The sequence below is a fragment of the Tachysurus fulvidraco genome, chromosome 12 (genome assembly GCF_022655615.1).
Source record: "Tachysurus fulvidraco isolate hzauxx_2018 chromosome 12, HZAU_PFXX_2.0, whole genome shotgun sequence".
In the NCBI taxonomy this organism is placed as follows: Eukaryota; Metazoa; Chordata; class Actinopteri; order Siluriformes; family Bagridae; genus Tachysurus; species Tachysurus fulvidraco.
In genome coordinates, this window is record NC_062529.1 from 6,829,541 (window position 1) to 6,846,097 (window position 16,557).

Genomic DNA, 16,557 nt, shown 5'->3' on the forward strand with positions numbered 1-16,557 from the left:
CTCTCTCTCTCTCTCTCTCTCTCTCTCTCTCTCTCTACACACACACTTACTCTCTCTCTCCAAATCCACACACACACAGACTCTCTCTCTCTCTCTCTCTCTCTCTCTCTCTCTCTCCACACACACACACAGACTCTCTCTCTCTCTCTCTCTCTCTCTCTCTCTACACACACACACACACACACACTTACTCTCTCTCTCCAAATCCACACACACAGACTCTCTCTCTCTCTCTCTCTCTCTCTCTCTCTCTCTCTCTCTCTCTCTCTCTCTCTCTACACACACTTACTCTCTCTCTCCAAATCCACACACACACACACAGACTCTCTCTCTCTCTCTCTCTCTCTCTCTCTCTCTCTCCACACACACACAGACACACTCTCTCTCTCTCTCTCTCTCTCTCTCTCTCTCTCTCTCTCTCTCTGTTTATTTCACGTATTCTGAACATTTTTGCAGGTCCTGTTCATTTTACACACAGTGATGAAGACACCCGGCCGGTGAGACTCTCGATGAACCGAGAGTGCAGCTTCGTCCAATCAGATTGTTCTCCCTATTTAAAACTCCGCCGTGGTTGAGCCGTAGGAACACAGCGCCCTCTAGGGGGCTTCAACTCCTCCTTTACTATGCCTTTATCTTTTTTTTTTTTTTTTTTTTTTTTTGACGGGGATTTCCTGAGGAAGTCGGAGCAAGGGGGCTTTCCAGTTACTCGAATTGACATCAACAGCACACAAGGCTGTAACGCTTGTGGATTTTTCATCTCTTCTCCACGTCCAGATTGCGCAGTATATATTTTTTTCTTCTCCAGACTGGACAAACGACCATGAAAAGCGTCGGCGTCTCAGCGGTCTGTGAGAGAATCAGCGAGGACGGATTTTCCCTGTGAATTGTAGCCGTTTGGAGACGTCCGAGGTCTCAGAGAGCGTTCATGAAGTGGACAAAGCCGCCGAGGCTCCGGCTCTTACATTGTTCACAGGAGAAAAACAGTTCTGCATTGTAGGACGACGTCCATAACTGATTCATGTAAGTGCTGTGAATGTTGGGGTTTGTGAGTCCTGTTAGCTTTTAGCTCAGCTTTTAGTTAGCAACAACCTGTGAGTCAAGACAAGCCCAAAAGGAGCTACGGGCTCATTTGAACCACAAAGCTATGTGGCTAGCGCCCAAAAGTCGCCTTTATTTTCAAAGGCATTCTTAGCTAAATATCATCTGAAGAGGTTGGAATAAAATAAACATTTAGTGGGATAAAAACAAACAAATAAACAAAACAACTAGCTCCAAACCTCTGAGTGAAGTGGAGGTGCCTCCTGTTAGCTCTTCACTAAACTAACATCCACTCAATACATCTTCTGTTTCATGAACTGTCTGTTTTGTGGCTCATGGATGACAAGTTTCTCTTCCATACATCACCAAAAAAAAAAAAAAAAAACCCAGAAGATTTTCTGCTTTCTCCTCCAAAAGATTCCCCTTTTACCAGGATGCTTACAGTGCAGTAGAGTGGAAACCCTGTCTCTTCCACCACCACCATCATTTTTTTGCTCTGTTGTGTTTGTGTTTTTTTTTTTTTTTTGTTCTTTTTCTTTGACCTGTAGGAAAGTCTGGTTCAGGCTTAAAAACTACTGATGGAAAACCCGTGATGACACACAGCTTAGTTTTAACACTCTGCTGGATTCACGATTTGTGCTGAGGCATTGTCAGTCTTCGGGAGGATGTTGGGTTTGCTTTGGATCACTGGGTGCTTTTTTTTCTCTCAGTTCAAAACCTGGGTTATTTGAATGTGACATCTGCTGAACTCTCAGAATAAACACGGTAAGGTCCCTTGACACGCTCCAGCACACACACACACACTCACACTCACACGCTCTCTTTTGGGACCTGGTGTCAGCAGAGGTGCATTTGTCTTGGCATGCAATTTTTTTATTTTTTCACTATTTATTTACAATTTTTTCACTATTTATCTACAAATCTCAGTCATTTGTCAGCATTCTTATACGACCGTTTCTTCCCGTTAGCTGTACGTGACAATACCACTTGATCTCTTCCTCTGTCGAAAGGTCAGACGAGAATAGGCTGATATTCCCCTTTCGACTTTTGTTTCATTTTTGCTATGATTTTTCCGGCACTTCAGGTACCTTCAAAGAAAAACCTCCTTCACCTGGACGCCATTCAGCCCTGAACTTACACTCTTGGTGGATTGGGTTACACGCCTCACCGCCAGCTCTTTCTGGTGTTAAATTCTGTCGGACTCGGATGTAGAGCTTTTGGTGAGACGGCACAAACGGTCTCTCTGGATATGAACGTTTGCTTTCTGTCTTTACATCGTTACAAGCTTTGTGTGTTGTGTTTCAGCCATGTGTAGATCAGTTCACGCGACTTGTCTTGCGGTTCTAAAAAAAAAAAAAAAACGGCCACGTAAATATGAACATGAACGGATTTGGGAGATGCGTTTATGAACACTTTGTTCAGGCAGATAGATCCTCTAACATTTTTCTTGAGAATAATTAATGTGATCTAGAATAGTGAAGTTGTTTTACTCTGGAGTATGTTGGGCTATAAGATTTGTTATGTCTAACAATGAATTGCATACGTACAGCAATGTTCTTAGAAAATGTGTGTCAGCAATGACGGCAAGGAATGAGGCAGCAAAGTGAAAAGCCCCTTAAATATTCCTGGAAGCTCCTAGAGAACTACACATATTGGTCAGCCCATAATACACTGCCTTCCCCAGGATGGTTTTGACTGTTCTTTCATCTCTGTCTCATTTTGATGATGCAGAATAAGGGTTAAGGCTTGCAGGTCCTCTTTTCAGGGGCAGTATTTGCATGGCCGATACTAAAGTTTTAATAAAAAAAAAGTCCAGTATGACTGAAAAGAGAGATGCAAATATGTCAAAGAGAAGCGGGAAGCAGACTTTTTCAGTAACTTGGACACTCGAGCACGTGGTTGAGGTGATGGTGTAGTTGTAATGGGAATAATAAGCAGAAGTAGTTTTGTATATAAATATATTTATATTACACACATTGATTCACTAGGGCAGTCCATTTCATGTAGCTCAAGTTCTTATGCTCTCTCAACAGATGATTAAGCATCTTCTTATGACACAGCAGACAGTCTTGTACACTTGTCACACCGCAGCTGTACGCATGTGTTTGGGAGGTGTTAAACGCACCGTACATGCTTACGTTGAAGTTCTCTAACCTCATTTTTTTAAAAACTCACCATGTGTAATGGAAATTCTGTGGAAGTGCATTAAGATGAAAAGCTTCTCTTGCTCTTACAGCTGCACTGATAGAGTGATGTAGCTTTTGTCACTCAGGAAGACACTTGTCTGGTTTTGTGAATGACATTTTATTAAATCTTTATCCCTTATTAGGAAGTCGACGGGAACGTGCTAGCGGAATAGTTTTGTCAGAATGGCACTGGTTTTTAAAGCTCTGTCTGCCTGTCAAAATGAATGAAATGATTTGTTCCAGCTCGACAAAGGGCTACACTTGTAATAATGGCTGTTCTGTCCTGGGGAGGATATCTGAATCTGATAACGGCTTCATTTTAGGTATGAAGTGTCTCGCATAGGATATAGAAGTTCTTATTTTTGTATGATTCTGTGTGTATATATAAACTCGGCACCCTGTGATGGACTGGCATCCTTCTACCTCATGCTCAGTGTTCTGGATCTGCCACTATCATGACAGAATAAAGCGCTTCTGGATCGAACACCAGAACGTGACCAAGCGTGATCTTACTTTTCTCATACAAAAAGCTAATTTTGCGTTACTCACAGTACTTCGGAAATTTGAAGAACTTCACGTGCGTCCTCATTTTGCGCAAACCGAAACCAGAAGCTTTTATAGTGCTTCAGAACGTGTTCAACATGATGGTCTGTTTTTCTTATTCACAAACTTTTTTTTTTTTTGCCCAGGGTTGTGTTTTTATACATTCGCCTGTTTTGTGGTGAGCTTGAATTGTAAAACAGTCCTGCAGCATAACTGTGGCAGCGTCTGTAGAAGGTATTTCATGCCGGACTGTGTGGCATTGCTGGGACCTTACTGTGTGCTTGGTTTAGTTACTTGGCTCTGACGAGATATTATTAGTGCCAGAGAGTTATGTGTGTTATGAAGGGGTTTCCCAGACTATGAGCTGCTGGTCAGGAGCTCTTGATGTGGCAATGCAAGGCAGGAGTTTATGCTTTTGAAAATGGAGCAGGAGACGACGTTAACGGTTCTGTCTGCTGAGCTATAAACAGAGCTGGAGTGTGTGTGTCTGTGTGTGTGTGTGTGTGTATTGGAGAGAAACACTGAATCATTGGGACGCTAACAGAAATGCCGTGCGATTACAGTGACATCCGTGATACAGTCAGAGGCCGACAGGACAACGTCACTCGACACTTTTTAGTGTTTTTGTTTGTTTTTTTTGTGGTTGTATTTTTGTGCTTTAACAGCTGTCTCATGAGCTAGCTAACATGCCCTAACTGATCTGACTACATAAAGATTAACATAGAGGCACAATGGCAGCTCTTGTTAACTTGACTAGCATTTCCTCACATAGCTATCTCGATGTACTTTTGTCAAATTTGTCAAAACAAAGTCATCAAGCATCAGAAAAGGAATCCACTCCTCCACATATTCAGCTCAAGCAACTCTTATGCTTTCAGAAAGAAAGAGAAGGAATTCGAGCAGGTGATGAGGTTAGGAGATCAAATCCTATACATTCCCTTCACTTCAGCTGTTCAGTTGTATCCTGTATCAGCCATGTTGGATTAAAAACCTCAGATAAAAAAAAAAGAGTGGGATGTTTAAAAAAAACAAAAACCTTTGAGTGCTAGAATACTGTAAAAATCCTCCTTTATATTACAAACGCATTACATTAGTCCAGGGTAGTGACGCTATGCCTTCGTGAGAAGGCGACTGACTTCATGCTCAAACATTATGGTTATCGCTGGGATTTTCCCATTTGGATATTTTGCAGCAAACCTCTTTTTAATAATCGACAAAGCAGCTGTTTAGAATTTCGGAGGGAAGCACGGTTGTTGTGGTTCTCTCCACACAGGCACTTTAAATTTCATTCGGCTCCATGGTGTAAAGCGGTGCCCGAGTGAGTCTCTGACTCTGTTCCAGTAGGCCAAAGTAATTGCTCAGTGATCAGACATGTTTATCAGCGAGTGACTTTCTTGACATTTTTGGAAAGTCAACCCAAGCTCATCATCCCGAGGACTCAATAAAAAAAGGCTTCCATTGAAGATGTAGTGAATCCCATGCAATAATGTAACTCATGATTGGATAGATGATTTACTGCCATATGATTTCAGCGTGTTTCAGGACAGCAATTGGTATTTAGCCTTCCAAGAACCTTGTCAAATTCAAGAGGGGTAACTTGTCTGTTTGTGTTTGCCGCTTTCGCAGGTCATGTCCTTGCCGCACCGTGTGGACGGGCGGGAGCCGCAGATTGCTCTGCAGCAGCAGCAGTCCTTCCTCCCGCAGCGTGGTGGTTTTCAGGACCACTTTGTCATGCATCCTGAGCCCAAGTACTGCTGCGAGCACTGTCACATGGTGCTGTGTAAACCTCGGCAGACCGAGTGCGGACACCGCTTCTGCGAAAGCTGCATTATCCAGCTGCTTAGGTTGGGACTCTTCTAACTTTTCAGTCATTGCTACATGTCTTATCACTATTATGTGGTTGTTATCGTGGAAAAAATAAAAGATCCATTTTTTGATCAGATTAAAAGACCTATTTAGAGAAAAAAAAGGTTTCTGAGAATCACAAGGATTAAGGATGCGTTTGATAAATAAAAATAAACTCAACCTGAATCTTCCATATCATATATTTGAACATATGTTTCAGAACACCGACAGTAAGTCGCTTTTTTTTTTTATTGCCCCAGGCCGTTCTAAAGGACTTGTCTGTTCGTGTAAATGGAAAAGGCCAATTAAAATAGTGTTTTCCTCCAAGCGCATTCAACTGCCTGTGATGTCATACATAGAGCAGTTGAAGAAGGTGCAGAAACCTCACGTGTCAGAAGAACTTGCACTTCCAGACTGGTAGCTGTTGCATGGTAGTAGAACACCAACATTTGCAGCCAAAAAAAATGAGGTGAAAATACGAATAGATTTTGATTTACGCCACAAAAAGTGCTTTGGAGTTTTCTGAATTTTGTGGCTTATGAAGAGGTTTCAGTTAGCAAGTGGCTTCTGGTGTTTAAGCAAGCTATTTATAGAGGGACTTAAAAATGACCGCGGTAAAAATAAGACGCAGTAAAAGTCGGATGGCTAGTTAGTGAAATATTTAGAAAGTCATCCATTTATCTGCAGCCGTTCTGTTAGTTTTGTTAGACTATTCTGTCCTACTCTATTAACTAAAATCTCTCAGCACACGTTTATTCCCAGAAACCTTATAATATTTATTTACCGTTCTCATGACTAGTGAAGTCTGAGGCTTGAAATATTGTTGAACTCTCCCTTGGCTTAGAGCATATGCTCCTGGACACCGCTTACAGCATCAGAAGCAAAACCCATGTGTCCAAACTCCTTCTTTTAATTCTTTCAGTAAAACGAATCCGGTGTGCCCAGCTGATATGGAGCCATTGTCTCCAGAAAAAGTAAGCCTCTTCCCATAAAATAACCGCTCCCAATACCGCAGATCTAACTGAAAGCCGTGTCGGTAGGACGAGAGCAGCCTAAACAAAAAAAACTCTTTCTTTACGCTCAGATATTTCGTGATGTTTGCTGCCATAGAGAGATCATGACACTGAAAGTCTACTGCCGCAGCGCGAAAAACGGATGTAAAGAACAAATGAGTTTACAGCAGGTTACGGTAAGTTTCTTTCCGATTTTGCCTTCTTAAAGATGGCGTTATATCGTTATACAATACAATCATATATTTTGTGTGCATTATTAATCTTTGCGTCTCTGCCGCTTGGGATCATCAGGACCATCTGAACATGTGTGAGTACTTTGAGGTGCCGTGTCCGTTGTGTAAAGAGAAGATTATGAGGAAGGACGTGTCTGAACACTTGAGCCACAAATGCAAATACCGTGAGACCACCTGTGAATTCTGCAAACACAAAATGGCCTTAACGGAACTACAGGTACTTTTTCTAACCCTGTTTTATCCAGTCAGAGCTATTGTAACTGACAGAGACTTTGTTTATTTGTTTCTTTCTTTCTTATATGGAAATTAGTTCTAAAGTGTAGGTCATTGCTTTTGTTTAATTTCTTCCTCTGTGTTAAATATTTCCCTTCCTTTGTGCCAAAAATGCCCCATGACATTTTAGTTTCACATTAGTCCTGGGAACTTTAGGGGATTCTCCTATAAGACATTTAGAGAATGCTGGTCCACGTGCTTCGTCAAAATTGTGGAAGTAGTTACTGTACATAATTGTACTGTGGGAAGTCCTAAGGAGTCTCGTTGAAGCATTTTGTTCTTATCTTATGATTCGAGCGATTACTCACGCTGCGGGTTCTCTGTCTTTCTCCGTTTCTTGCCGCCTTTTGTCTCTCGCTCCACTAGAAACACAAAGAAACTGTCTGTCCTGCATTTCCAGTATCATGCCCCAATCATTGTTCGTTTCCATCCATTTTAAGAAGCGAGGTAAGAACGACGTCCGTTTCCTTTTTAATTGGTCGTTTTAACGCCTAGCTGTTGTATTTCATGTCTAAGGTAAAATGTACTGGCAGCGCTTTTACAGTAGACAGTAGAGTTGTCTTCGATTTTCATTCCTCACTCTTTTTCCCTTTATAGCTGTCCATTCACCAGCAAGATTGTCCAAAGGCTCAAGTCACATGCTCCTTCTTTCGTTTTGGCTGCAACTTCAAGGTAATGACTTCTGCTACTGATATGAGACAATAAAAAAAAACCTTATCTCCTAACTGAAACTTTTACCATTATATAAGAATAAATGAACTAATTATCGAACACATTAATACAATAAAACCGCGTTTATAAAACATATTTTGAATTGCAGGGTTTGAACCAGGAAATTAGGGAGCACGAGTCAAGCTTTGCCTCAGAACACTTGCGACTGATGATGGCCAGAAGCAATACTCTAGAGGCCAAGGTAGGAAAGCTTCGCTGTTGAATTCTACAGTCGTGTTAAAATAAAGCAAGCCGGCCGGATTTCCGTGTAACATCAGCGAGCGTGTAATACACGATCACCGATCTGTGGTCGAAAACTATGTGTAATCGCTCATGCAAAATTACAGTGACTCTGGGATACGTGGCAATCCAGAAATGATTCGAGAAAGACAAGAGGTCACAGAGTTGCTAGAGATTAGTCGATCAGACTTTCAGCTACGTCTAACACAAACATTTGTATACGTAGGTGGAGGACGTCAAGAGCGAGCTGCTGGAGCGCTACGCGGTTCTCCCGGGTCTGAGCAGTCGTCTAACAGAAGTGGAGGAACAGTACAAGGAGATGAGAGAGAAATATCGACAAGTGGAGCAGAAACTCTCCAGCATGCAGGTGAGAAATGTCTCTTGCGCGCTCTGCATGCGTCACATGATACTTGTTTACATGTCATGCCTTCATTGGGAATTTCCCCCATACAGCTCGCTATGAACCCATAGGGCCAAGAAAAGAAAGGGTGGCTGTGAGGTGATTTTGCAGCTATCCTGCACAAAAGCCAGATCTAATCAAAAGAAACTCACGCAATCATAACTGCGTATGTGTATATAGAAAAAAATCAGCTACACTTGTGCTAAAAAGTGCCTTTTAGATAAGGTGGGCTGCATTGCTTTGTTTAAGAAACCTGATTTTTTTGGAAACAGCAGTGGAACTTAATAATAGTACATAGTGCAGAATAGTGATTAACACCATTTATTTTATTAAGTCAGTAAAACATCTGCTCAGAAATACACAGTGTTAACAGTTAACAAATACCGATAAGGGACACTGCTTATTATTGACTGACGAATTAGTCCAGTTACTGGGGTGATGTTCAAACGCTGCTCTACTCGGTAAGTTCCAGTACAACTTTATTACTTTTATATCGGTCAATACACTGAAATGTACTTTGTCAAATATCAGCTAACTAGAATGATCGTATATGCAAATAACTACAGTTTTGGTAGCAGTCAGTCATTTGTGCTCTCCGTTTGACAAAACTTGTGATGTGTACGTAGAAGCTAATGAGCGCACACTCTGAGAAACTGCTGGAGGTGGAGATGGAGCTGAGGGATCTGCGGTCATTAAGGTCCATGCGGGAGGAAGTGGAAGCTCTGAGGGGTGCCGTGGAGAGCATGCGCTCTGTCGTAGCGTCGCTCGACACTGTCCGAAGCAGTCCAGGTTCCCACACGCTAAGTGAGTGTCACTTCTACTTGTCTGCTTCATGACTAGTGTATATGCTTCTAAAGGTACTAAACGAACGAAATAACCTAATGATACAACCACAAGCCAGTGCATTTGGGTGTGGAAATGACCTTCTTTTAAGTCCAGGTTATAGACAGATGTCACATAGTTCCATTCCTTATTCAGGAGAACCCTCCTACTGCAAGAGATGCTTATAATCTTGGTCTTCAGAAATGTCCAAATATGTTTCTGAATAAACAGCACATGTGCAAATACTAGCCTAACAGTACAAATAAAACCACGGGACGCTTCCTAGAAATGTATTCTCACTGTATGCACTTCATATCAAGTACAAAATTACATTGCTCAGATGATTTAAGTGATTCGATTCATATTGTTTAAAATTTTTCTGTACCAATTCCAGCCTCATTAGAGACAGAGCTGTCACGGCATGATGAGCTGCTCAGTGTGCATGACATTCGTTTGGCTGACATGGACCTGAAGCTGCAGGTGCTGGAGACAGCCAGCTTCAATGGAACTCTTATTTGGAAGATTCGTGACTACAAACGGCGCAAGCAAGAAGCGGTGGCTTCTAAAACGTTGTCGCTTTACAGCCAGCCCTTCTATACTGGCTATTTTGGCTACAAGATGTGTGCACGTGTTTATCTGAACGGTGACGGCATGGGGAAGGGCACCCACCTGTCGCTGTTCTTTGTGGTGATGCGTGGTGAGTATGATGCGCTGCTGCCATGGCCTTTTCGCCAAAAAGTGACACTCATGCTAATGGACCAGGGTCCTGCACGCAAGCACTTGGGCGATGCCTTCAAGCCTGACCCAAACAGCAGCAGCTTCCGGCGGCCAACAGGGGAGATGAACATTGCATCGGGCTGTCCGCTCTTTGTCGCCCAGACCGTTCTGGAGAACGGCACCTACATCAAAGATGACACCATCTTCATCAAGGTCACAGTGGACACTTCAGACCTGCCTGACCCATGACACCCGGACAGTTATCCCATTGGTCAGTACCACTGTCATTTTCATGTCACTGAACCTCAAAGTGCTAAATATTTAAAACGAATATTTCATCGGTCTCTACCACACCCCTTAGCCTGTCACTTTTAAGTCCAAAGTCAGGTTTGAACGATCAGGACGGTCTAGCACTAAAAACACAATAATGCAACTGTACTGTAGCACAAATACAGGGTGATTCAGAAAATTGTTACCACCTATATGACACTACAACATTGTGACACTCTTACACAATGAGGATAAGTTACTAATTACCGGCTGTAAAATGTAACTCCGATGCATTGCCTCCACTTTTGCACCAACAGTCAACAGTACTCTAAAGAAAAGGAAAGAAAAACGGTTGCCAATAAGTGCTAACATTTTTTGAATCACACTGCATGTTTTCAGACCGACCGCTTTAGGGCTTGGTGAAATGATATCAAAATTATGATTATAATAACATCATGACACACTTTTCCCAGGTATCATCATTTATTGTCAGTAGTCAGTCCTTTAATAAATCCCTACTGGCATCTGACAGTTTTGCAAATACACCTTTTGTCCTTTTGAAAGAAGCTTTCCTTCCTAAATAAGTGCGTTATGAAAGACCAGTTCTAAACTTCATCATCATCATCATCATCATGATACTGTGTTATCCTCATGTGAACCTTTTCTAATAATAATAAGAAGAAGAATCCAAGAAAATTCCGTATCAGTTCAAAGCGAACATTTCTTCTCATTTCAATGATGAATATTAATTTCTTGCTTTTCAGTTCATTCCTTTATAACGAACCCAAAGCAAGGTTTAAAAACTTTTTTAAAAAGCAGTGTACACTCAGTTCTTCATTTAGAAGACTTTTTATCCAGTTTGTATTGAATGTGATTTGTTTCATGCCAGAGGGCCCGGTGCTCATCAGGGATGTTGCAAGGTCACAGGATTGGGGGAAAAAACTGAGCAGAAACCGATGAGAAGAATCAACCAAACACAAGAGTGGGCTGAGAGTCTCAGGCTGGTGCTCCTGAAACAGTGTAGGCGCAGTTGCTTGAGACGGTGCTCTGCTTTGGATCATGACCAGGGTAGAGGAGGTCTCAGATAGCCTCATTGTTCAAGATGGAGCAGAAACAGCAAATGGTTTTCCCCTCAAATCCATAATATGTCATTGTCTGTGCTGGTACAGACTTGGAGAAAGAGAAAATGTTAGGTGATGAGGCCAACATGAAGAACTGCCTTTCAGAGAGGAAAAGTAAGAGGGATCCGTTTGTTCTGTGTAACCGACACGTTATTGTACTTTTAGAACCCCAGCTTAAAAAGATTGAGAGAAATTAAAAGAAATACATCAAATTCACGAGTGGGCCTCATTCATCAATCTTGTAGCAAAGTTGTATGTAAATGTATTTATAAGGCAAAACAAACTGACAACGTGTTTTTTTTTGTTTTTGTTTTTTTTTTTGTTTTTCCCCCTCCATATTCCAGTGCATATGTTGATAAATCCCAGACTACAGTTTTTATTTAGTGACTCACAAAATGATGACTTCAATGAGTCTTCCTGACCGTGTTAAAAGCTTCAATAGTGCAGTTGTGGCTTCCACAGTCACACATAAACTCCTCCGCTCTTTCTGGGGTGCTGGTTCCTTTCTACTAAATGAATGCCTAGTGTTATTTGTTTATATTTTTATATAAAATTATTATTATTTTTTATTTTTTTTTGGGGGGGGGTGGGTGGGGGGTGTTTGAAATAAATGAGACACTGATACTTAAGGCTTAACATACCGTAACTCAACAAATGATCAGATTTAAAATATAATTGGTGTGGTACATTAACGGAGTCTTCTTCTAATTGTGTTTTTTCATGAATATCACATTTCTGATGTAAATGCTCATATAGAACTTGATAAATGAGGCCCCGGTGTCTGTATAACAGGCTGTTGATTTGACAAATAAGCTGTTCTGTTTAGTGAAAAAGAGATGCTGTGAAATCCACTGTATCTAGTGTTGTTTATGTAGAGAAGGTTTGGTGTGCGCACGGTGGTAAAACCTCCCTTTATGATATACTGGTAATGGCTTGTAATGGACCTGTGCTGTAAAGCATGAAGATGAAAAGCAAACAAACAAACAAATAAAATGAAACCCAAAACAATTATGCATGTAAAAACCAACAACTTTTAAATAAGACTAATCTCCAAAATGTGTTTACTTTTCTGACACATTATTTTTTTGTAATGTTAAATATTGATGGATGCTGTGCATCAGAATATATATATATATATATATTGTTTCTTTCTTTTTTTTTTTAAACGCCGTTTGTTATACTAGCCTTTAAGTCTACAGCTATGCTGACAGAAACATTTTACAGTTAATCAGATAATTTTCAAGGAAAGTATTTGCACAAATATGGTTTTTGTATGTGTAATTGAAATGTATATGAATATTAAATACACAAACGTTTTACCGTAATCTCTCTTTTTTTTTTTTTTGTCATTTTGTGATTTATTAAAGTTGCTTCAAGTTAATCCACAGTTTAGGTCAAACATTTGGATCACTCTTTGTTTTTTGTGTTAAACAAATTAAAAAACCCTTTGTACAGAATAAATAACACTGAAATTTAATACACTTAAACATACACTGAAATCTGCACCATGGCCTATAACTTTTATATAAGCATTTATCTTTAATACAAATGCCTCCCTGTTTCACTAGTAAGCGTATTTAATTCATAAATTATTCGAAATTTAATCCAGATAAATTCTGGATCATGTTTATTTCTTTTATTTCTTTTTTTTTTTTTAAAAGTTCGTTCATTTATTTATTTATTTGTTTATTTATTTGACCTTAAAACCAGTTTTTATAAAAAGATTTTCAGTCGTCTACATATCTGGACACCATAAATAAACCATAAGTCAAGCAAATGTTGTGATTCCAAAATACATTTAATGTTTTTCTTAAAGATTTTTGTATCATTCCTCAACTTTTAGATGTAGCATATGAGCTAAATATTAGCCTTTTCTTTTAAAAAAAGAACAAAAAAAAACCATTTAAGCTTTCTCAGCTTTAATAATTATTATCCTCATTTTACTAAAACAGGTAACTTTTAGTTTTATTAAAAGAATCCTGAAAGCAATAAAAACTCAAGGATGGATAAACTAATAGAAAAATGAATAAAGCTGAACAGGCTAAGATGAAGTTAAGATAGAGTTCTGGGTTAATACAGGTTCCTACTAACAGGGCGACTCCACACATGGTGCATATGTTCCCTTTTTTCTTTTTTTACACTTTATTACACCATCTTATGTGGTAGCTTAGTGGTGATAATATCACAGGAACATGGTAGCTTAATGGTTAGTGTGTTAGACTACTGCTGGGCCCTTGAGCAAGGCCCTTAACCCTCTATTGCTTAGCTGCATAAATTTAGATAAAAAGTTAATCCCTCTGGTTAAGGCCAGATGCTAGAAATGGAAACCTTATGGCATTCTTGGTGACAGAAACTCCTAAGCCTGTGTTTTTCAACATATCATAGGATCTTGACCTGCTTTCTTCTGCTGGGAACAGGAGCAAGACCTGTTTACCCCGAGGGATCTTTTGCACGGACCCAGTGTTAACCAGTACCCCGGAAATGGATGCTTTATACATGTGGTTTCTTCATTTGGTGAAGTTGCCATATATATAAATATATACCTTCGTTTGTTCTTTCTTATTTGTGGATCCATGAGCAATATACTGATCCACTTGAAGTAGTTCACCTTTGAAAAACACCTCCTGTGGTCACACACTAGCACTGTTTGATGTCACATGATCGACAGCTTTAGATAAATACCTCTGTGTTCTTCACCACCAGGCTTCATTGAAAAATCTCTTATGATCGGAGTTGGAACCACATGCTAATGTGTTTCTCACAATCCGTGTCCTCACTCCCTGTCTCAAAACATAATCCTCCTCCAAATGGATCATGTCCCCCATTACTTTTCTCATGACCCGCACCATTCTGCAATCTCTTCCATGGCATTACAGTATGTTATAGGTGATAGAAATTGTTCAACAAACAATAAAATTAGTTTTTCAGATTTGTTAATAAAATGTTTTATTATATACACTTAGATTTACATACCATTTATTCAACTATTTTTTTTAAAGTTAATTATTCATAATTTAAAAAAAAAAAATCCATAAATGCAGCAATGATGTTTCACAATTTGTAGCCAATATTGTCAGTGTATGTTAGTCCGCATGATGCAGAAAAACATCAGCATACATTTATTTAAATAAAAAGATATGTGCTGACCGCATTTAGAAAGATTACTTCATATCTAAATTTAAGCATGAAAAATACTCATCCAGGTTTGAATTCGCAAGCAGTCACATAACGACCTAAAATAGAAAATACCGACCATTCACAGAACTGCAAAAGAGATTGAAGATATGGGTCTTTTAAGACGTGCTTTTCCCCTTCTGGCCACACGATGGCAGTGCTTCACAACTTTACAACCTCTTCTCTTACTACTCAATGTAGTGCTCTAGCCCTATATCCAATAGAGACAGTTCATGTCAGTTCAGTCTCGTTTTAAAGGAATTTATGGGGTTTTTTTCTTCATTTTTTTAAAAGGGTACTTGGTACAATTGGGTATTAGAAAATATAGTAACATTTAGGAGACACTCTTGTCCAGTGACTTACATTTTTATTTCAATTTATACACCTGGGCAATTGAGGGCCTTGCTTAAGGGCCCAGCATTCAAACCTTGGCAAACCTGGGATTCAAACTCACAACCTTCTATTCAGTAGTCCAACACCTTAACCACTAATCCACCATATACAATCACTACTGCTGCTGTTGTTGCTATTACTATTAGTATTACCACCGGTACTGCATTTGCTATTAGAAGTAGCACTTACAGCTACTACTATCACCACCACCAATACCGCTACTGCAAGTGGAGTAATAATGTAGTAGTGATGTAGAATATAGAGTATTATTGCATAAGGTCTGGCTATGAAGGGGGTTATTGTCGCTAGTCCTGATTGGACATGGGATGCATTTAAGCATTTGACTACCTGGGGAAGAAACTCTTTTTCAGTCTGTTCAGTTCAATTCAATTCAAATTTATTTGTATTGCACTTTTAACAATTGACATTGTCTCAAAGCAGCTTTACAGAACATAAACATAAAACACATGTTATTATAAAGAATAATATAAAGATTAATATTATACAAAAAAAAAATCAAGATTAATAGAAATATTTAAATGTGTTTGTATTTATCCCCAATGAGTAAGTCTGAAGTGACTCAGGTGGCAGTGGCAAGGAAAAACTCCCTTGAATGGTTAAAAAAAAGAAACCTAAAGAGGAACCTCATCCTCATTCGGGTGACAGTGGAGGGTGTGATTATAAATATACAGTCAGACAAATGTTGTATGGATGAGGAGATTGTTGTCCTCAAAGACCATATAGAGTTGGCATCTCCTCTTTAGTATAGCAGAGTCCAACTGGAGCTGGAACATCTCTAGATGCATCAGGATCCTCAAATGGTTGGCCTCATCTCAGTGAAGGTCCAAAATCTTCATGGCATGGATGACAATCGGAGCTGGTACAATTTCTGGATGGCTCGGGATGGGTAGAAAGAGAGAAAAAAGAGTGGAAACAGTGGAAAGAGATTAACATAGCTTCTGTTTTTAATGTGCATTTGGTCAGATGTATTAAAGCATGTTCACTTTCTGTTATTACTCTGTATCTCCTCCCAGATGGTAGAGGGGAGAACAGATGATGTCCAGGGTGCGTGGGGACATTTCAGATGTAGTTGTTCTTCTTTTAAAGTCGGCCACAGTAGATGTCATTGAGCATGGGCAGTGATGTATCTATGACATGCTCAGCTTATTTCTTGTTCTGTTACATGCAGCTGGAGATTCACACCGTGCAGCTGGAGATCCACACCATGTGGTTGGAGATCCACATACTGCGGCTGGAGATCCATATTGGGCAGCAGTAGGTCAACAGGTTCTTTATGGTTGAACGGTAGGAGTTGGTCAGTTCAAACCTCCTGAGAAAGTAAAGTCTTTACTCTGCTTCCCCAAACTAAGCATTAATTAAATCATCCAAATCATTTATAAGGTAAATGTCTCTAAACATTTTTCTACATACTGAATGTTGATAGAGCCAATAAAAGCTGAAATAAATCTATATGTCGGTTATTATATTAAAATGACATGTTATGGCCTTAATAGATGCCTTAATTGACTTAACACAGAAATTGTATTCAATTCAATTCAATTCAAGTTTATTTGTATA

At 39.7% G+C, this 16,557-nt stretch overlaps 1 protein-coding gene across 4 annotated transcripts; it reads left to right on the forward strand.

Annotated features, from left to right (window-relative positions):
* The first annotated feature begins 664 nt into the window (after positions 1 to 664).
* Positions 665 to 16,449, forward strand: traf3 (TNF receptor-associated factor 3). 4 transcript variants are annotated; one of them, XM_027172480.2, is made up of 12 exons: positions 665 to 1,020; positions 5,394 to 5,611; positions 6,535 to 6,586; positions 6,697 to 6,801; positions 6,917 to 7,075; positions 7,498 to 7,578; positions 7,729 to 7,803; positions 7,952 to 8,044; positions 8,309 to 8,449; positions 9,109 to 9,286; positions 9,699 to 10,292; positions 16,169 to 16,449. In XM_027172480.2, exons 2-11 carry the CDS (start codon positions 5,397 to 5,399, stop codon positions 10,268 to 10,270), a joined length of 1,671 nt encoding a protein of 556 aa, XP_027028281.1. In that variant the 5' UTR covers positions 665 to 1,020; positions 5,394 to 5,396; the 3' UTR covers positions 10,271 to 10,292; positions 16,169 to 16,449. The 4 variants fall into 4 exon arrangements, with proteins under 4 accessions (XP_027028281.1, XP_047677469.1, XP_027028278.1 ...); XM_047821513.1 differs by lacking the exon at positions 16,169 to 16,449 and adding an exon at positions 11,181 to 12,737; XM_027172477.2 differs by lacking the exon at positions 16,169 to 16,449 and having other exon boundaries at positions 9,699 to 12,737.
* The last annotated feature ends 108 nt before the right edge of the window (positions 16,450 to 16,557 follow it).